The sequence below is a fragment of the Perognathus longimembris genome, chromosome 2, assembly GCF_023159225.1.
Source record: "Perognathus longimembris pacificus isolate PPM17 chromosome 2, ASM2315922v1, whole genome shotgun sequence".
NCBI classification, from domain to species: Eukaryota; Metazoa; Chordata; class Mammalia; order Rodentia; family Heteromyidae; genus Perognathus; species Perognathus longimembris.
The window spans coordinates 64,853,403-64,871,770 of record NC_063162.1 but is presented as its reverse complement, the minus strand read 5'-3'; the positions used below and the strand labels follow the sequence as shown (position 1 = coordinate 64,871,770).

Here is an 18,368-nt window from a genome sequence, read left to right as displayed (position 1 = left end):
AGATTTCAGTCTTATGTTTACATAACCCCCCCCTTTTTTTTTGTCAGTCTTGGGACTTGAACTCTGAGCTTGGGTGCTGTCCTGATTTGAGTCTTAGGATCTGGAGCTCAGATTCTCAGCCTGCCACAAGATTTGCTTCTTAAAAATTAATTTTATTTTGTTTATTGTTTTTGGTGTTTCTGTGCTACAGATCAATCTGAAGTATAGAGCTAATCCTTGTTTGCTTGTTTTTGTGTCCGTTTTGGGGCTTGAACTCAGGGCCTGGGCACTGTCCCTGAGCTCTTTTGCTCAACTCTAGTGCTCTACCACTTTGAGTCCTAGCTTCACTTCCAGTTTTGGAGTGGTTAATTGGAGATAAGAGTCTCTTGGGAACTTTTCTGCCTGGGTTGTCTTCAAACCGCGACTCTCAGATCTCAGCCTCCTGAATAGCTACAGGTGTGAGCCACCAGCACCCAACTGAAGCTGATACTTTCTTATATCAGTTCTGACCCTGTGTCTTTCTCTGGGTACCTGTGGTGCCTGTCTACAATTCCCTGTATTTGTAGTTGCTTTTGGATATCACGGTTTTAAAAGAAATGGCCCAAAAAGAAAAAAGAAAGGAGGAAGTCCAAACAGGTTCTTGCCCTTTAAGTAGAATGAAAGTTGCAACAATGGTTGTGGGAGTTGTAACAATGATGTCTGTACCTTTAAAGCCAGAGACAGTGATTAGTGGTCAGAACATAGGCCCTTGCTATTTGGAGGTCAATGCCTCCCCTAATGCTTATGCCATGTCCATGTGTGTGTTTATGTTGCATAAGGAATGCATAGACCACTGCATGCCTGGGGCTGGGGGTGGAGAACCATAGTTGCTACTGTGCTAAGAGCTGAAATTGATTGAAAGTAACCGGAATTACCAGCCAAGCCTTATTCAGAAGCTCCCAGGCTCAAAAGATCCCAGAGTTCCAAAATAGGAATATCACACAGACTAAGTCAGCGCAATTGTGTGGGTAGAAAGGCAGATCCTGGATGCTTCCAGTTCTTCCACCTTTCCCAATGTTTTTCTGTTATAGAAAACCTTGAAGATGCCTGGTGGATGACTGCAAGTGTGTGTGAACACAGATATTCACATACGCATGTTAATATGGATATGGTCACAGGCCAGCTTGTCTGTCTGTAGAAATTTGGGGAACAACACTGGTGGCTCAAGCCTGTAGTCCTATCTATTTAGGAAGCTAAGATCTGGAGGATCACAATGAAGCTATCCTGGGCAGAAAAGTCTGATTTTATCCAATTAACCAGCAAAAAGCCAGGATGGAGGTGTGGCTTAGGTAGAACACTAGCCCCAAGCTCCTAGTTCAAGCCCTGATACCAGAAAAAAAAAATTAGGTGATGATAGAAAGGGGTAAAATTGTGTGTATGTGTATGTTTGTGTGTTTTTAGATGTGGATTTATATAGGATGAGCATGCTTTGTTCTGAGTTTGCTTACCTGTGTGCATTACCCCCAGGTTGTTTATCTCTGGCTGTGGATATTTTTGTATGTATCTCTGCATGTGTTTCCTATTCTACCTGTTCTTTCTATTCTACATGCCTCTAAGTGTACCATTGAGTACACATTTGCCTATATCTCTGTGTACTTTTGAGTGTATCTCTGAGCATGCATTTCTTTCTTTCTTTTTTTTTTTGTAAGTCCTGGGGCTTGGACTCAAGGCCTGAGCACTGTCTCTGAGCTTCTTTTTGCTCAAGGCTAGTACCACTTGAGCCACAGTGACACTTCCAGCTTTTTCTGTTTTATGTAGTACTGAGGAATTGAACCCAGGGCTTCCTGCATGAGTGTGCATTTCTATATTTACCTTATATGTATGTTACGTGTGCTCCTGTGCATGCATACCTCTGTGCATACTTCTGCATGCAGCTCTGCATGTACCTCTGGGTGTTTACCTCTGTGGGCTTCTCAGTGCATCCTTCTGCATGTACTTTTGAGTACCTCTGTTTACCTCTGAGTATACATGTCTTTTTCTTTTGTCTGACACTGGGACTTGAACTTGTTATCTGATGATTTTGCTCATTGGCTGGTGTTCTCCCATCAGAGCCATGCCTCTGGCCTCTTTGAGCATTTACTTCTATTTCTGTCCATGTGTTCCTTGGCAAGTCCCCCTGCGTTCTGTCTGTCTGTGAGCTGGAGGGATCCCTTGAGGAACGCATGTGGGCCTGACCCTCCCTAACCTTCCTCCCTCCAGGACTCCTACCTGCTTGACTACTTCCTCTTTTTGAACCATTACTTTGAAGTGGGCCCCCCGGTGTACTTTGTCACCACTTCAGGCTACAACTTCTCCAGTGAAGCAGGCATGAATGCCATCTGCTCCAGTGCTGGCTGCAACAACTTTTCCTTAACTCAGAAGATCCAGTATGCCACTGAGTTCCCGGATCAGTAAGTGTGGGCTCTGCCCAGCCCCTGCCCTGCCCAGAAGGACGGATCTCTCCACTTGCTCACTGGTCCTGACCTTCACTCTTCTCTCCTTGTCCTCAGGTCTTACCTGGCTGTCCCTGTATCATCCTGGGTGGACGACTTCATCGATTGGTTGGTCCCATCCTCCTGCTGCCGCCTTTATACCTCTGGCCAAAATAAGGATGAATTCTGCCCTTCAACTGAGAGTGAGTCCATTACAGCTTAGGGAAACTGAGGCAAGGGAAAGGAAAGGACTTGTTAGGCCCTTCAACCACTTCGCTTCCCATAGGGTCCGTGTGGGTAGGAGTACAGGCTCAGCCTCAGAGCAGAAGTCCCTATTTAGGTGATCTTCAGCCACTCACATGCTTGTGATCCCCCTGTACTCTTCTGCCCATGCTCTCAGGACACATTAGCTGTGGGAGAGTGTGGTGGAGTTGCAAGTGGCCCTGTGTTGTTTGTAGGTGATGGGAGAGCTTGTGTTTCTTGTCTCTAGGCATCTTTCCCAATCTGCCATAGGTGAGGGGCTTTATGTAGCGGAGAGGGGATGATCTCCCACAGTTCAAGATGACAGATTAAGCTGGGTACTGGTGGCTCCTGCTTGTAATCCTAGCTACTCAGAAGTCTGAGAACTGAGGATGAAGGTTCAAAGGCAGCCTGGGCAGGAAAGATCATAAGACTCTTATCACCAATTAACTAGCTGAAATCCAGAAGTGGAGCTGTGGCTCAAGTGGTAGAGTACCAGCCTTGAGCCAAATAGCCAAGCAAGAGCAAGAAACCCTGAGTTCAAGCCCCAGTGCTGGCACATGTACACACACACACACACACACACACACACACACACACACAGTTGACAGCATTGATATATTCAGATCCCTTTATGAGCCTTCTATGGAAGCAGATGGGTGGGGGTCAGAGCAGGTGCTCCCCTGCCTGAGGTGCCACTGCCCAGAGCTGCCCTCTCTCCACAGACTCTTGGAAATGCTTAAAGAACTGCATGAACTTCACGCTGGGTCCTATACGGCCCACGGCGGAGCAGTTCCACCAGTATCTTCCCTGGTTCCTGAGTGACCTGCCCAACATCAGATGTCCCAAGGGGTAGGTACACTGGGGAGGGTGACCCTGTGGATCCTGGAGGTGGTGGACAGAGGGGCAGAAGGGGCCCAGGAGGGGCATCTCTGGGTACTATGGGTGGAGGCCTTGCCCTCATGAAGCCTCTGCTTTGTCCTCTACCTACAGCGGCCTGGCAGCATATAGCACCTCTGTGAATTTGGGCCCGGATGGCCAGGTTCTAGGTAAGCATGACCTAACTTGGGAGGGAGAAAGGACTCAAGTTGGCTGCTTCAGAGATCCCCCAAAGCCCTAAGGAACAGCCTCCTGAGTGTGTGTGTGTGTGTGTGTGTGTGTGTGTGTGTGTGTGTGTGTGTGTGTATACCAGCCCTGGGATTTGAACTCAGGATCTTGGCACTGTCCTTGAGGTTTTAGTTTTCTCTCTCAAGGCTAGTATGCTACCATTTGTGTCACAGTTCTACTTCTGGCTTTTTAGTGGTCAATTAGAGATTTTTTTTTTTTTGTCCAGGCTGGCTTTGAACAGGGATCCTCAGATCTTAGATTCCTGAGTAGCTAGGATTACATGCTTAAACTCACCCTCATCTGGCAGGAAAAGCCTCTTTAACTTTGTATCTTTTCTCTTCCCTCCCTTGTGAGAGGCAGGGCTTCTAACTCTCCTGGCACTGTTGGCAGGGGTCCAACTTCCCAATTTCATGCTTCAGACTCTATTCTTCCTGCCCCAAGCCCATGGTCTTTCAGTTGATGTCCTACTCAGGAGCCACTTGCCCCTGCCCCCCCTTAGGTTAAGCCCCTTTTTCCACATGCATAAACCATACCTAGATGTCAGTGAGTTCAGGCAGCTGTCAACAGTAACAAGATAAGTTGCATTTAGACTGGTGGGGAGAAGGCCCTACAGCTGCTGACAGTGTAATACAGCAGGTGGCAGAACTAGATAGCATCTGCCAGAGGGAGCCAGCCATAGCTCACCCTGAATACAACATTCAGGGTGGTGGCCCTGACACAGAGATGGGCCTGGGGAATCAGTGGCAGGCAGGGAAATTTTAGACAGATGGTTTTATTTTGCATAGCAACAATTCATGATTTTAATTACTGTCTACAAACATACTTACTGCGCCCTCCTAACTAACTCTCCCATGAAATCCCTACCTTCCTGGAATGAATGGCAGCCCATGTTGCCCCATCCCTGATCCCCAGGCACAGCCAATGTAGACAGAGTGGCTGGGGATGTTTCAGTTAGGGACAGAGGAATGGGTCCTGCCATGGAGAAAACTGACATGGAACCATGCTTCCACGCCATGGTCTGGGGCTGTTCTGTGCCCAATTTTAGCCTTGGTTAGTTAGAGCAGTATTGCTCAGAGTGAGAGTTTTTGGCCAGCAGCATCAGCATCACTAGGAAATCGCTGAAAAGGCAAATTCCCAGGCTTCATGTCACACTTGGGCTCAAATCTCTGGACTGGGCGAACATCTGGGTGTGAACACTCTCCAGGTGGGTCAGAGGCCTGGTAGGAGGCTCTTCAGGCACCTTCCTACTTTAAGGTTGTATGTCCAAGACCATTCTCTTCTGCCTTTATGTTCTCTACATGTGCATAGCTCTTTTCTTTCTTTTCCTGATACATACCCTCTGTGGGTATGTCTTTTAAACGTTTCCATTTTTCTGTCTTTCTTTCCAGTCTTTTCTTATAATATGCAAGTTGTTAAGTTACTTTTCAAATATCCAATTCTAGTCATGCCTATAATCCTCAGGAGGCTTAGATCTGAGGATCCTGGTTGAAGCCAGTCCGGGAAGACAAATCTAAGAGACTCTGGTCTCCAATTAAGCAGGAAAAAGCCAGAAGCGGAGGTGTGGCCCAGGTGGTAGAGCCAGCCTTGAACAAAAAGCTAAGGAAGAGTGCAAGGTCCTGAGTTCAAGCCCTAGTGCCTGCACAGACATATACACAGAAAGACAAAGACACATACCTACAAATCCAGTGCATATTTTGAAGCCATAGGGAAAGATTTGAGCTTGCCAGGGAGCTCTCTTGCGGCTCCCTCTACCAAGCCAGATTTGGGCTCAGCTCTCCCACAGTGGTAGGAGAAGCTGGAGTTTGGGGGATGGTACAAACGAAGATACAGGTCTCTTGCACAGAGTTTACTAGCAATCTCAAATGATGGTGGCAGAGACCTGAACCCAGCCTGGTCACGTGCCCATGTCCCTATCCCTGGTGTGTTTGGAGGAGGTTCTGACATTCAATTTGCTCTCCTCCATGTGCTGTGACCATCCAGCCTCCAAGTTTATGGGGTACCACAAGCCACTGAAGAACTCTCAGGATTTCACAGAAGCTCTGAGGGCAGCTCGACTGCTGGCAGAAAACATTACAGCGGACTTGAGGAAGGTGCCAGGAACAGACCCAGACTTTGAGGTCTTCCCCTACACGTGAGGACCTAGGGGGCTGGGCCAGATCTGGGGAAGAGGGAGGGAGGGAATAGCTAGATGTAGGAGGTCAGGGCAGTGGGCTTCTGAGGGATGGTAAGGGACAAGGACCAGCTTTGGGGCAAGTTGTCTAGAGCCTTTGCTTTTCTCACACTGGCCAGAATCCTAAATTAAGACTCTCTGAACCTGAGTCCTCTCCTTCTCCTCCTTTTCCTTTATTTCCTCCTCCTCTTTCTTTACTTTCTTCTTCATCCTCACTTTTCCTACTCCTTCTCCTCCTCTTCCTTTACCTCCTCCTCTTCATTTGCCTTCTTCCTCCTCCTCTCCCTTCTCTTTCTCCTCTACCTTCCCCTCCTCCTCCTCCTCTACTTTCCTCCTCCTTCTCTCCCTCCTCCTCCTCTACCTTCTTCCTCCTCTTCTCCCTTCTCTTTCTCCTCTACCTTCCCTTCCTCCTCCTCTCCCTCCTTCTCCTCCTCTCCCTCCTCCTTCTCCTCTCCCTCTCTCCTTCTCCTTTTCCTCCTCCTCTTCCTTTACTGTCTTATTTTCTCTTTCTTCTCCTCCTCCTTTCTTTCTTTTTTTTTTTGTCCTGGTACTGAGCACTGAACTCAGAACCTGGGCATTGTCCCTTAGCTTTCTTGCTCAAGTCTGGCACTCTACCATTTGAGCCACAGCTCCACTTTGAGCTTTTTGGTAGTTGATGGAAGATAAGAATCTCACAGACTTTCTTGCCCAGGCTGCCTTTGAACCTCAGTCCTCATATCTTAGCCTCCTCAGTAGCTAGTATTACAGGCCTGAGCCACTAGCTCCCACCAGTATTGTCCTTCTGAAATGGAGTTTTTCCTGCCCATCAGAGGGGCTCATGAGGAGGTCTATTCTGTGACCACACCTTGCTCTTTGGCAGGATTTCCAATGTGTTCTACCAGCAGTACCTGACTGTTCTTCCTGAGGGCATCTTCACGCTCGCCCTTTGTTTCGTACCTACCTTCATAGTCTGCTACCTTCTGCTGGGCCTGGACATGTGCTCCGGTATCCTCAACCTCATCTCCATCATCATGATCCTTGTGGACACCATGGGCTTGATGGCTGTATGGGGCATCAGTTACAATGCTGTATCCCTCATCAACCTGGTCACGGTAACCTGTTATGCTTGAGCACCTGGTGGCCTTGGAGGAATGATCGGGATGCAGCTTAATTGGATGCTCCCAGTTCTGTATAGAACCTTGATACCTGCCCTACTTCTGCCTTCTGCTCTCTCAGCTGAAATTCCTTTTCTGCCCACAGGCAGTGGGCATGTCTGTGGAGTTTGTGTCCCATATCACCCGCTCCTTTGCTGTTAGCACCAAGCCTACTAGGCTGGAAAGGGCTGAGGAAGCTACCGTCTTTATGGGCAGTGCGGTGAGTAGAGTGCGGTGGGCTTCCCTGTGCCAAACCTAACACTTTGTGTCTCATCTGACAACTGGTTGTGACTTCTCTCTCCCCCAGGTATTTGCTGGAGTGGCCATGACTAACCTGCCAGGAATTCTTGTCCTGGGCCTCGCTGATGCCCAGCTTATCCAGATCTTCTTCTTCCGTCTCAATTTATTGATCACCCTGCTGGGCATGGTGCACGGATTGGTCTTTCTGCCAGTTGTGCTGAGCTACCTGGGTGAGTAGCCAGGCCTGCACCAGCAAGGCAATGGTGACTTTGCTGACGAAAACATACATCCCAGGGAGACTCAGAAGTACAGGATGGCCACAAATGTTGGCAGAACTCCCAGGGCCTAAAGCACGGCCACACCTGATTTGATTTCAAAACCTTCCTTCTCCTCTTCTCTCCTCCCCTTTTCTTTCTCTCTGTGCCAATCTTGGGGTTTGGGCCATGCCCCTGTGCTTTCTTTCTCATCTGGTGCTCTACCAGTTGACCTACACCTCTACTTCTAGTTTTTTCGTGGTTAATTGCTAATAAGAGATTCACAGGCTTTCCTGCCTAGACTGGATTTAAACCATGATCCTCAGATCTCAGCTTTCTGAGTAGCTAGGATTATGGGTGTGAGCCACTGGTGTCTAGCATTTATGACTTTCTTTCTTTCTTTCTTTCTTTCTTTCTTTCTTTCTTTCTTTCTTTCTTTCTTTCTTTCTTTCTCTTCTTTCCTTCTTTCTTTTCTTTCTTTCTTTCCTTGCCAGTCCTGGGGCTTGAACTCAGGGCCTAATCACTGTCCCTGGCTTCTTTTTGCTCAAGGATAGCACTCTGTCTCTTGAGCCATAGTGCCACTTTCAGCTTTTTCTGTTTTTTTTTTTTTTTTTTCCTGTTGATGTGGTGTTGAGGAATGGAACCCAGGGCTTCGTGCATGCTAAGCAAAGCACTCTATTGCTAAGCCACATTCCTAGGCCTTATTTTTATTTTAAACATGCTTTCAGTGGCTCACTGCATTGCTGTTAAAACTTCAAAATATAACCTTCAGAAATACATAAATATATATGTACACACACGTACACATGTAGGGATCAAACTCAAGTAGTGCACATGACAGGCAAGTATTCTACTACTGAGCTACATTCTAGCCCAGAAATACATTTTATGTTAAGAAGTCAGTATGTTCATATAAAGAGGCCTGGGTAACTAAGACAAATATTTCACAAAATAGTACTTGCTCTTACTAAATGTGGAACTTTCTGGTATTTTAGGTTCTAGTCTGTCACTAATTAAAAACAAATATTGGTGTCAATCAACTGAATTGATTCCATGACTCATTAATGGATGGTAACACATACTATTATATGCTTCCACCACGATTTAACTAGCTTTTCCACTGTTAGACAGATTATTTCTGTATTTCTACTACTATTCCCTGTTAGCAGTGAATGGCCTTTAGATAGAATCTTTTTTTTTTTTTGAGGCACAAATAATTCTTTTTATTTCATCCTGGTGGAGATTTTTTTCCTTCTTTATTGTCAGAGTGAAGTACAGAGGGGTTAGTTTCATATGTAAGGCAAGTACATTTCTTTTTTTTTTTTTTACATTTCTTTTCTTTTGGGGGGAGATTAAGCTATTACATATATTTTACAGAATACATTTTGACATTCACAATGATGAAAATTTTTCTACTCTACTTAGCTTATGAAGTCTATGATCTTTAACCATACAGACACTTTCTCCATTTGGGGTGTAGATAGAATCTTTTTAAAACTTTTCATGCTGGTCCTAAGGCTTGAGCTGGTCCTAAGGCTTGAGCTCGGGCCTGTATGCTATTTCTGAGCATTTGTACTCAAAAGTAGTACTCTACCACTTGAACCACAGCCCACTTTCTGCTTTTTGGTGGTTAATTGGAGATAAATCTCATGAACTTTCCTGTCTAGGCTTGTTTTGAACTGTGATCCTCAGATATCGGCCTCCTGAGTAGCTAGGACTATAGGTGTGAGACATGTGCACCTGGCTGAGACAGAATCTTTTGACTTTGTCCTTCAGTGTTTCATTGTGTCTGGGGTGTGTGTGTGTGTGTGTGTGTGTGTGTGTGTGTGTGTGTACGTGTGTGCCAGTAATGGGGCTTGAACTTAGTGCCTGGGTATAGTCTCTTGGCTTTTTTGCTTAAGACTGGCATTCTACCATTTGTGCTACAGCTTCATTTCTGGCTGTTTAGTGGTTAATTGGAGATAAGAGTCTCAAGGATTTCCTGCCTGGGCTGGCTTTGAATTAAGATATTCAGATCTCAGAAGTGGTGCTGTGGCTCAAAGTGATAGAGCACTAGCCTTGAGCAAAAAGAGCTCTGGCCCTGAGTTCAAGCCCTAGGACTGACCAAAAAAAAAAAAAAAAAAAAAAAGAAAGAAAGAAATTCTATAGCCAGTGCAAGTGGCTCATGCCTGTAATCCTAGCTACTCAGAAGGCTGAGACCTGTAGTTCAAAGACAGCCGGGGGCAAGGGGAGGGGGTGGAGGGCTGGGAATATGGGCTAGTGGTAAAGTGCTTGCCTTGCATACAGGAAGCCCTGGGTTCTATTCCTCAGCACCACATATATAGAAAAAAAAAAGCCAGAAGTGGTGCTGTGGCTCAAGTGGTAGAGTGCTAGCTTTGAGCAAAAAGAAGCCAGGGACAGTGCTCAGGCCCTGAATTCAAGCCCCAGAACTGGCAAAAAACAAAACAAAACAAAACAAAACAAGACAGCTGGGCAGGATAGTCCATGAGACTCATCTTCAGTTACCCACCAGAAAACCAGAAGTGGAGCTGTAGTTCAAAGCAGTAGTGCACTAGCCTTGAGCAAAAGGAGCTCAGGGACAGACAGTGTCCAGGCCCTGAGTTCAAGTTCCACAACTGATTAAAAGAAAAAAAACCCTTCAGATCTTATCTTCCTGAGTAGCTAGGATTATCACCATGAGTCACCAGCACCTGGCTGCCATGTAATATTTCTTTGGAGAGAACCTGTGGCTGTTAGCTGTTAACAAGTATTAATACTCTGTAGTAAAGTTTTGCCATTTAAACTTGTACCAGCAGTCGGGCTGGGGATATGGCCTAGTGGTAGAGTGCTCACCTCGTATACTTGAAGCCCTGAGTTCGATTCCCCAGCACCACATATACGGAAAATGGCCAGAAGTGGCGCTGTGGCTCAAGTGGCAGAGTGCTGGCCTTGAGCAAAAAGAAGCCAGGGACAGTGCTCAGGCCCAGAGTCCAAGCCCCAGGACTGGCCAAAAAACAAAAAACAAAAAACAACAAAAATAAACTTGTACCAGCAGTGTGTGCAATTGCTCATTCTCCTGAATCCTCTCAGTTGAAAAAAATCTCTCTGCAGATTTAAACTGAGCTCCCAAGAATGAAGATGTTTGTGACTCTCAGGAGGACAAGCTGGGAGGAATCCAACTTTACTGGTCCTCTACCCCCACTAGACTGTCGTGATAATGTTTGACTTATCAAAGGTTGAGTTTGTATATTAACCTGTATATCATTCCTGAAGTCAATATGACAGATGAGGAAACAGAGACATCTATACTAGGTCACAAACTTAGTCTGCAGAAGTTGTAGCCTATCCAACTTTAGCATCACTAATGTTGATGTCATAGTCTCCTATAGGAACTCCTTGGCCCTCTTTGGAGAAGAGAACAAGTGTGTAGATGAAATGCAAGAGAAGGAAGGAAGGGACAGCTCAGAGCCCGAGTTCCTCTTGGAAATATCTAGAATGCCTGAGGATGGGGAGGGTACATAGAAGCTTGCAGACCACCTTCCTCCATGGAGGAATCAGAACTTACATGAAACTTGGGTCATGTAGGCAGTGATGTAGAAAGATACACGGCAAGCATAGGGGTCCCTGTGCTCTGACTTCGTGTGTGTGTGTGTGTGTGTGTGTGTGTGTGTGTGTGTGTGTGTTCAAGCCCAAGGCCTGTATGCTGTCATTGAGCTGCTCAAGGCTAGTACTCTACCACTTGAACCACAACTCCATTTGACTTTTTTTTTTTTTTTTTGCCAGTCCTGGGGCTTAAACTCAGGGCCTAAGCACTGTCTTCTTTTTGCTCAAGGCTTGTCTTGCTCAACATTATTTGTTCAAGTTCTGACCATTTCCCTGCGAATAACAATATTTCACCATTCCTAATCACTATGTAGTATTCCATTGTGTATAGGTACCATATTTTTTGGATCCATTCATCTGTGGAGGGGCTTCTGGGTTGTTTCCATATTTTGGCTATTGTGAATTGTGCCGTGATAAACATGGAAGTGCAAATATCTTTTTGATTTTTTTTCACTGTTTAAGGAATTTTATTAAAGCAAGAATTTTATAATCCAAATTACGTTTCCTTGCACAGTTATCAATTCTGTTACTTAGAACTGACATCCTGAGGTATTCCACACTAAAGAATTACAAAATTAAAGAAAGGAATGCTTTAAATTTTTGTACTTTGCTGAAAATTCTTTTTCCCAGGGTCTATAAAACATTAATTTGTTTTTATATTTTAATATTTTTGTAGGTTTTTTTTTGTTTTTAAATCAAGCAATCTAGGACTAGCACTGTTTGCTAGACCTGGCATTTGCTCAGTACATAAGGTTCAAAGTTTCCTTTCCTTTTTTATTTATTTATTTTATATTTTGCAATTTTTAAAATAATATTTAAGTTTTTCGATGTTTAGATATTTTTCTTCGGTGAAGCACGAGTTTCTTTTCATGGTCTCTGATCAATTTTTTAAACAGTTGGAACACCAGTGGCACTGTTGACTGCTTTCTGGGCAGCCTCTTTAGCTTGGTGGGCTTGTAGTGCAGCTACAGCTTCATCAACCTTAGAACGCAGAGACCTGGAGACTCAAGCACATGAAGTAATTCTGAATTATCTATCTCCAACAACATGCCAGTGATTTTACCAGCAAGAGTAGGATGCATGGCTTGGATAAGAGGAAACAGCCTTTCACCCAACATTTGCTTTTGCTCTTGAGGGGGGGCAGATGCCAACATGGAAGTAGTCAAAGGTTCCTGACCTTGTACATGAACAGCAGGCTGTTGCATGGTAACTTGTGGCTGTGCATTAAGATGTTGCTGAGGATTTCGGACTCCTGCAGCATATTTATACTGGGGAATGGTGCGGACAGCAGGAGTGGCTGCTGCAGCAGCAGCTGCAAGACGTGGACCCATTGTTTGTGTTGATGTGTTAGCAACATGCTGTGTGGACATGACTTGTGGAACCTGTGAAGAAGCTGGTCTCATAGTACTAAATGGTGGTCTAGGAGCGGCTGGGCGGATAGCACCGGGCATATTTTGGAATGGATGAGGTATGGCACCCTGAGCAGTCCAGCGAGGACTTGGTCTTAGTTGAGCAATTTGGCTAGGAGGATAGTAGGCAGCACGGTTCTGAGTCTGTGGGATAGCTGCCATGAAGTAACTGGAAGGAGGTGCTGGCTGGTAGGGGTTGATTACAGGGTTGGGCACAGCTCGTACACTTGCCATTCTCTGCATGTACTGGTTAGTGAGGTGAGCTTGGCGCTCTTCTTTGCGCTGAGCTAAAGCTACATAGAGTATCTTTGTGGCCACAATTCTACCATTCATTTCTGTAACTGCTTTAGTGGCTTCTTCTGGGGAGGAGAAACATACAAACCCAAACCCTTTGCTTCGACCACCTTTCATCATAATCTTTGCACTAGTGATTGTACCAAATGGAGAAAACTCTTTCCGGAGATGTTCATCATCAATACCATCATCAAGATTTTTCACATAAAGGTTAACACCCTGGTATCTCGTGATCCTATCTTGCTTCATCTGCTCAAATTTGCGCTTCAGTTCTGTCTGTCGTTCCACTTTTTTCTGAGCTCGACCAACGTAAATTTGTTTTCCATTGAGCTCCTTTCCATTCATCTCATCCACAGCTTTCTGTGTATCTTCATGCCTTTCAAAGCTTACAAATCCAAATCCTTTGGATTTCCCACTTTCATCAGTCATTACTTTCACACTTAAGGCAGGTCCAAACTTGCCAAAGAGTTCCTTAAGGCGCTCATCATCCACGTCTTCTCCAAAATTCTTTTTTTGCCAGTCCTGGGCCTTGGACTCAGGGCCTGAGCACCGTCCCTGGCTTCTTACCGCTCAAGGCTAGCACTCTGCCACTTGAGCCACAGCGCCGCTTCTGGCCGTTTTCTGTATATGTGGTGCTGGGGAATCGAACCTAGGGCCTCGTGTATCCGAGGCAGGCACTCTTGCCACTAGGCCATATCCCCAGCCCCTCCAAAATTCTTGATGTAAACATTGGTGAATTCTTTTGCCCTAGCTCCAAGTTCTGCTTCTCGTTCCTTACAAGACTTAAATCGTCCAACAAATACTTTGCGATCATTTAGAAGCATCCCATTCATTTTTTCAATAGCTCTTTCAGCTGCTTCTTGTGTCTCAAAATGTACAAATCCATAGCCCTTGGAACCATTTTCATCACAAACCACCTTAAATGAAAGGATGTTACCAGAAGCAGAAAATGTATCATACAGTGCTTTATTATCAATGGATTTGTCCAATTTTTTTTTTTTTTGCCAGTCCTGGGGTTTGGACTCAGGGCCTGAGCACTGTCCCTGGCTTCTTGCTCAAGGCTAGCACTCTACCCCTTGAGCCACAGCACCACTTCTGGCCATTTTCTGTATATGTGGTGCTGGGGAATCAAACCCGGGGCCTCATGTATACAAGGCAAGCACTCTTGCCACTAGGCCATATCCCCAGCCCCTTGTCCAAATTTTTAATGAATATGTTGCCCACTCTACTTTTACCAAGTGATGGATCACGCTGAAACCACATGATGCGTACTGGCTTGCCCTTTATAACATCAAAATTCATGGTGTCCAAAGCACGCTCCGCGTCCACCAGCTGCTAGAAGTTCACTTACACGTAGCCCAAGGAACGGGTGATCATGTCCCTGCAGACCCGGATGCAGAGGATGGGCCAGGCCGGGCTGAACTTCTCGTAGAGCATTGCCTCGGTCACGTCGGGGTGTAGATCCCCCACATAGAGCGAGGCCATGGGGTAGCTGGGGGTGCTGGGGTTCATCTTGGCACCGCTGCCCGCAGGGCCACAGGCCTCAACCTTTCCGTGAGAGGAGAGCAAGTGCTAGGGCCTGGGGCCTGAGCCAGAGCAGGAGCCGGAGCCGGAGCCGGAGCCGGGGGGGGGGGGGGGGGGGGCGGGGAGGGGAGCGGGGGCGAGCGCAGAGGGACAAAAATCAACCAGAATCGACGACTACTCAACAGCCGCAGAGCCCGGTCGCTTTCGCTGCTGCCATGGCGTGGCCGGCTGCTGGCTGGGAGAGAGGCTGGCGGTGCCGGGTGGGCGGACGGGCGGGAAGGCCTTGGTCTCTGGGTTTCTTCTTGGAGCTGCTGCGGGGCCGCGGGCGGGCGGGTTGGTCTCGGCTGCTTCACCGGGTTATTTTTTGTTTGTTTTTGGCCAGTCCTGGGCCTTGGACTCAGGGCCTGAGCACTGTCCCTGGCTTCCTTTTGCTCAAGGCTAGCACTCTGCCACCTGAGCCACAGCGCCACTTCTGGCCGTTTTCTGTATATGTGGTGCTGGGGAATCGAACCCAGGGCCTCATGTACACGAGGCAAGCTCTCTTGCCACTAGGCCATATCCCCAGCCCCTTCACTGGATTATTTTATAAAAGAGGAGGAAGGAAAAAAAAAGTCTCTGGCGGGGGAGATGTGGATTTTTTGTAAATTTTTTTTTTTTTTAGATTTTTTTTTTTTGGATTTTTTTAATAATAAATGTGTGTTCCGAGCCCGAAGCACACACTCCGCACTCTCAGCACTAACTGCCGGGAGAAGGGTTTTTTTGATATCTTGGGACCTGTTGTTCAGGATAGATGCCTAGAAGTCGAATGGCTGGGTCATAGGGTAGGTCTATATCGAGCTTTTTGAGAAACCTCCATATTGTTCTCCAAAGTGGTTGTACTAATTTGCATTCCCACCAACAATGGAGAAGGATTTCAAGGGTTTTTCTTGAGAGAGCAGGGGGTAGCATAAATGTTGGCTGAAATGGCAACTGGTAAGGTAGAGCAAGAACAGATGAGATTAGAAGTTCTGCTTGTGCTTTGTAGTTTTGCATTCCTGGCTATGATGTTGCTTATATCCCGTTTACACTTCTGAGTGTGGGCCTATGTCTCTGTCTTTCTGCAGGGCCCGATGTTAATCCAGCACTGGTACTGGAGCAGAAACCAACCGAAGAGATAGCAACAGCCAATGAGCCCTCCTGCCCGAAACATCCCTTCCCTCCTGATGTGACCACCAATGTCTATGTCAACCATGGCTTCCAAGATTTTACCCTTGGAGCTGGGGCCATCGGCAGCTCCTTGCCCAAGAGTACACAAGAGTTCTGACGAAGCCAAATCTTTGTCCTGGCTCCATGAATGTGGCTGAGAGGTCACAAGGGTCTCCTCTATGGTAGACTCCCAGCTCCTTCCCTTCTTAGGGCCTGGGGAGTGGTTCCAGGGAAGTATCTGTCACTCTGGCCGTGAGGTGTCCCGCAGCACCAGCAGGGTCCCTTCTACTCACATCACAGGTCTCTTGTGTCCAGGTCCCTTAGATCTTGGCTGGTCTGAGATTACTTCCTCCTTTTGCTTCCAGGGACACACTTGATGTGGGTCCCAGGTACAGATTCTCTCAGGAGTGTCACTTCCTACCCAGCTTTCCCCTCCCCTTACTTCTATCAAAAAGTCTTAATTCCATGATAGTGTCCCTGAGAAGAGACAGAGGGACCCAATTCTAGGCAGTGACACCACAGGAGACTAGGGAAGGCTAATGCTGTCCCTGTATACTTATTATCCACAAGTCTTTCTGATGAGTGAAAGGTCCTGAGAGAATCTAGTTATGGCTTGACCCCACCCAGAAAGTGGAATTTTGTTTGGCCTCCAGTGACAGCAACTATGAATGTTGTTACCATCAACTAGGCTGATGTCTGTGATGGCTGGGAGCTTAGAGGCCAGATGGTTCCCCAGTTCTTGCTCTGGAACACAGACCTGTTGGCTTCAAACCAACCCAACCTAAGCCTCTGCCAAGAATTCTCCAGGTCCATCAGCTGCAGAGGGGGAGGAAGAGGTCTTGCCTGTGCCAAGTATAGGAGTGAATAAAAAATACTTGCTTAGTGAGGAGAAATGTTTTTTTGTTTTTGTTTTTGTTTGCCAGTCCTGGGGCTTTGACTTAGGGCCTGAGCACTGTTCCTGGATTCTTTTTTGCTCAAGGCTAGCCCTCTACCTCTTGAGCCATAGCACCACTTCCAGCTTTTTCTGTTTATGTGGTGCTGAGGAATCGAACCTAGGACTTCATGCATGCTAGGCAAGCGCTCTACCACTAAGCCACATTCCCAGCACCAGAAATGGCATTTTATGTCACATGTTCTGTTCTGGATGTCTCTAGGTTTAAGACAACTTTGCAAATGACACAAATAATACAAGTGTGTGGGGAGTGATGTATGGAGATATCAATTTGTCTTCTCTTTCTCCTTCTTTTCAAAAAAATGGTCAGGGGACTGGAATATGGCCTAGTGGCAAGAGTGCTTGCCTCATATACATGAAGCCCTGGGTTCGATTCCCCATCACCACATATATAGAAAACAACCAGAAGTGGTGCTGTGGCTCAAGTGGCAGAGTGCTAGCCTTGAGCAAAAAGAAGCCAGGGACAGTGCTCAAGTCCTGAGTCCAAGCCCCAGGACTGGCAAAAAAGAAAAAAAAGAATTGAAAAAAAATGGCCAGGCTGGGGTGTGCCTTTGTTTTATGAGTGTCTGTGCTGAGTAGGACTAATGGTTCTTCAGAGAGGGCACAGACCCTGGAGTCAGCAGGGTAGGAGGTTTCATGGGAATAGCCCATTGTGGGGGGAACACCTGGAGAAACCAGGGGCTTACTCAGAGGGAAGGGGCCTATTGTATACAAACAACCAGCTCTGTGAAAGGTCCTTTGCAAAGGTAGTGAATAAAATTATCAGGGAATACTCTAGATTTCCCTTGAGCCTTTGACTTCCCTAGTCTAGCCCTGGCTTGGATGAAGAGCTCCTGTGTCTTCTTAAACAGGAAGGTGATGTGAGGATGAGCCAATGAGTGGAAAGGAGTTAGCATCACTGGAATTAACTTGTAGGTGTGTGTGTGTGTGTGTGTGTGTGTGTGTGTGTGTGTTGGTGCCAAGACAGGAGCTTGAACTCAGGGCCTGGACACTATCTTTTAGCTTTCTGCTCAAGGCTTGGGGGGGGGGGGGGGTTCTATCACTTAAGTTATAGTTCTACTTCTGGCTTTTTGGTAGTTAATTGGGGATAAGAACCTCATGGACTTTCCTACCCCAGATCTCAGCTTCTTGAGTATCTAGGCTTACAAGCATGAGCCACTAGTGCCAGTTTTGTGTGTGTGTCTTTCTCTCTGTGTGTGTGTGTGTGTGTGTGTGTGTGTGTGTGTGTCTGTGTGTGTCTGTGCTGGCACTGGGGCTTAAACTCAGGGTCTAGGTGCACTGTCCCTTAGCTTTTTCTGCTCAAGGCTAGCACTCAGTTCTACTTCCAGCTTTTTGGTGGTTAATTGGAGATAAGTTACGTGGACTTTCCTGACTGGGCTGGCTTTGAACCACAATCCTCAGATCTCAGCTTCTTGAGTTTCTTTTTTTTTTTGCCAGTCCTGGGGCTTGAACTCAGGGCCTGAGTACTGTCCTTGGCCTCTTTTTGCTCAAGGCTAACATTCTACCACTTGAGCCACAGCACCACTTCTGGCTTTTTCTGTTTATGTGGTGCTGAGGAATTGAACCCGGGGCTTCATGCATGCTAGACAAGCACTCTACCACTAAGCCATATCCCTAACCCCTCTCAGCCTCTTGAGTAGCTAGGATTGGAGGCTTCAGCTACAGATTCCCAGCTCGATAATCAAGTTTAAATTAAAAATATTATTATAAAGGTGATTTATGAAGGGGTTATAATTACATCAGGTAAAGAAGACTTTTCTTTTTGGACATTGTCACCTCTTCCCTTCCTTGCTCTCTCCCAGTTTTTCTCTCTTGATAATCAGGTTTAGAAGTCTTAACTGAATTTTAT

General features: G+C 46.4%; 1 protein-coding gene and 1 pseudogene across 4 annotated transcripts in view; one reads left to right on the top strand and one right to left on the bottom strand.

Annotated features, from left to right (window-relative positions):
• Npc1l1 (NPC1 like intracellular cholesterol transporter 1) overlaps nucleotides 1–16,824 on the top strand; it is a 41,245-nt gene extending 24,421 nt beyond the window's left edge. For 2 of the 4 annotated variants that reach the window (XM_048339348.1, XM_048339349.1), the window contains exons 11-19: nucleotides 2,218–2,408; nucleotides 2,508–2,632; nucleotides 3,395–3,521; nucleotides 3,663–3,718; nucleotides 5,757–5,907; nucleotides 6,806–7,037; nucleotides 7,186–7,299; nucleotides 7,387–7,549; nucleotides 15,486–16,824. In XM_048339348.1, coding sequence (XP_048195305.1) covers nucleotides 2,218–2,408; nucleotides 2,508–2,632; nucleotides 3,395–3,521; nucleotides 3,663–3,718; nucleotides 5,757–5,907; nucleotides 6,806–7,037; nucleotides 7,186–7,299; nucleotides 7,387–7,549; nucleotides 15,486–15,685 — 1,359 coding nt within the window. In that variant the 3' untranslated portion in view covers nucleotides 15,686–16,824. Of the gene's footprint in view, nucleotides 1–2,217; nucleotides 2,409–2,507; nucleotides 2,633–3,394; nucleotides 3,522–3,662; nucleotides 3,719–5,756; nucleotides 5,908–6,805; nucleotides 7,038–7,185; nucleotides 7,300–7,386; nucleotides 7,550–15,485 lie in introns of those variants that run through there. The other 2 variants (XM_048339350.1, XM_048339351.1) reach the window with 2 other exon arrangements.
• LOC125346616 lies at nucleotides 11,964–14,370 on the bottom strand (annotated as a pseudogene).
• Nucleotides 16,825–18,368: the final 1,544 nt, after the last annotated feature.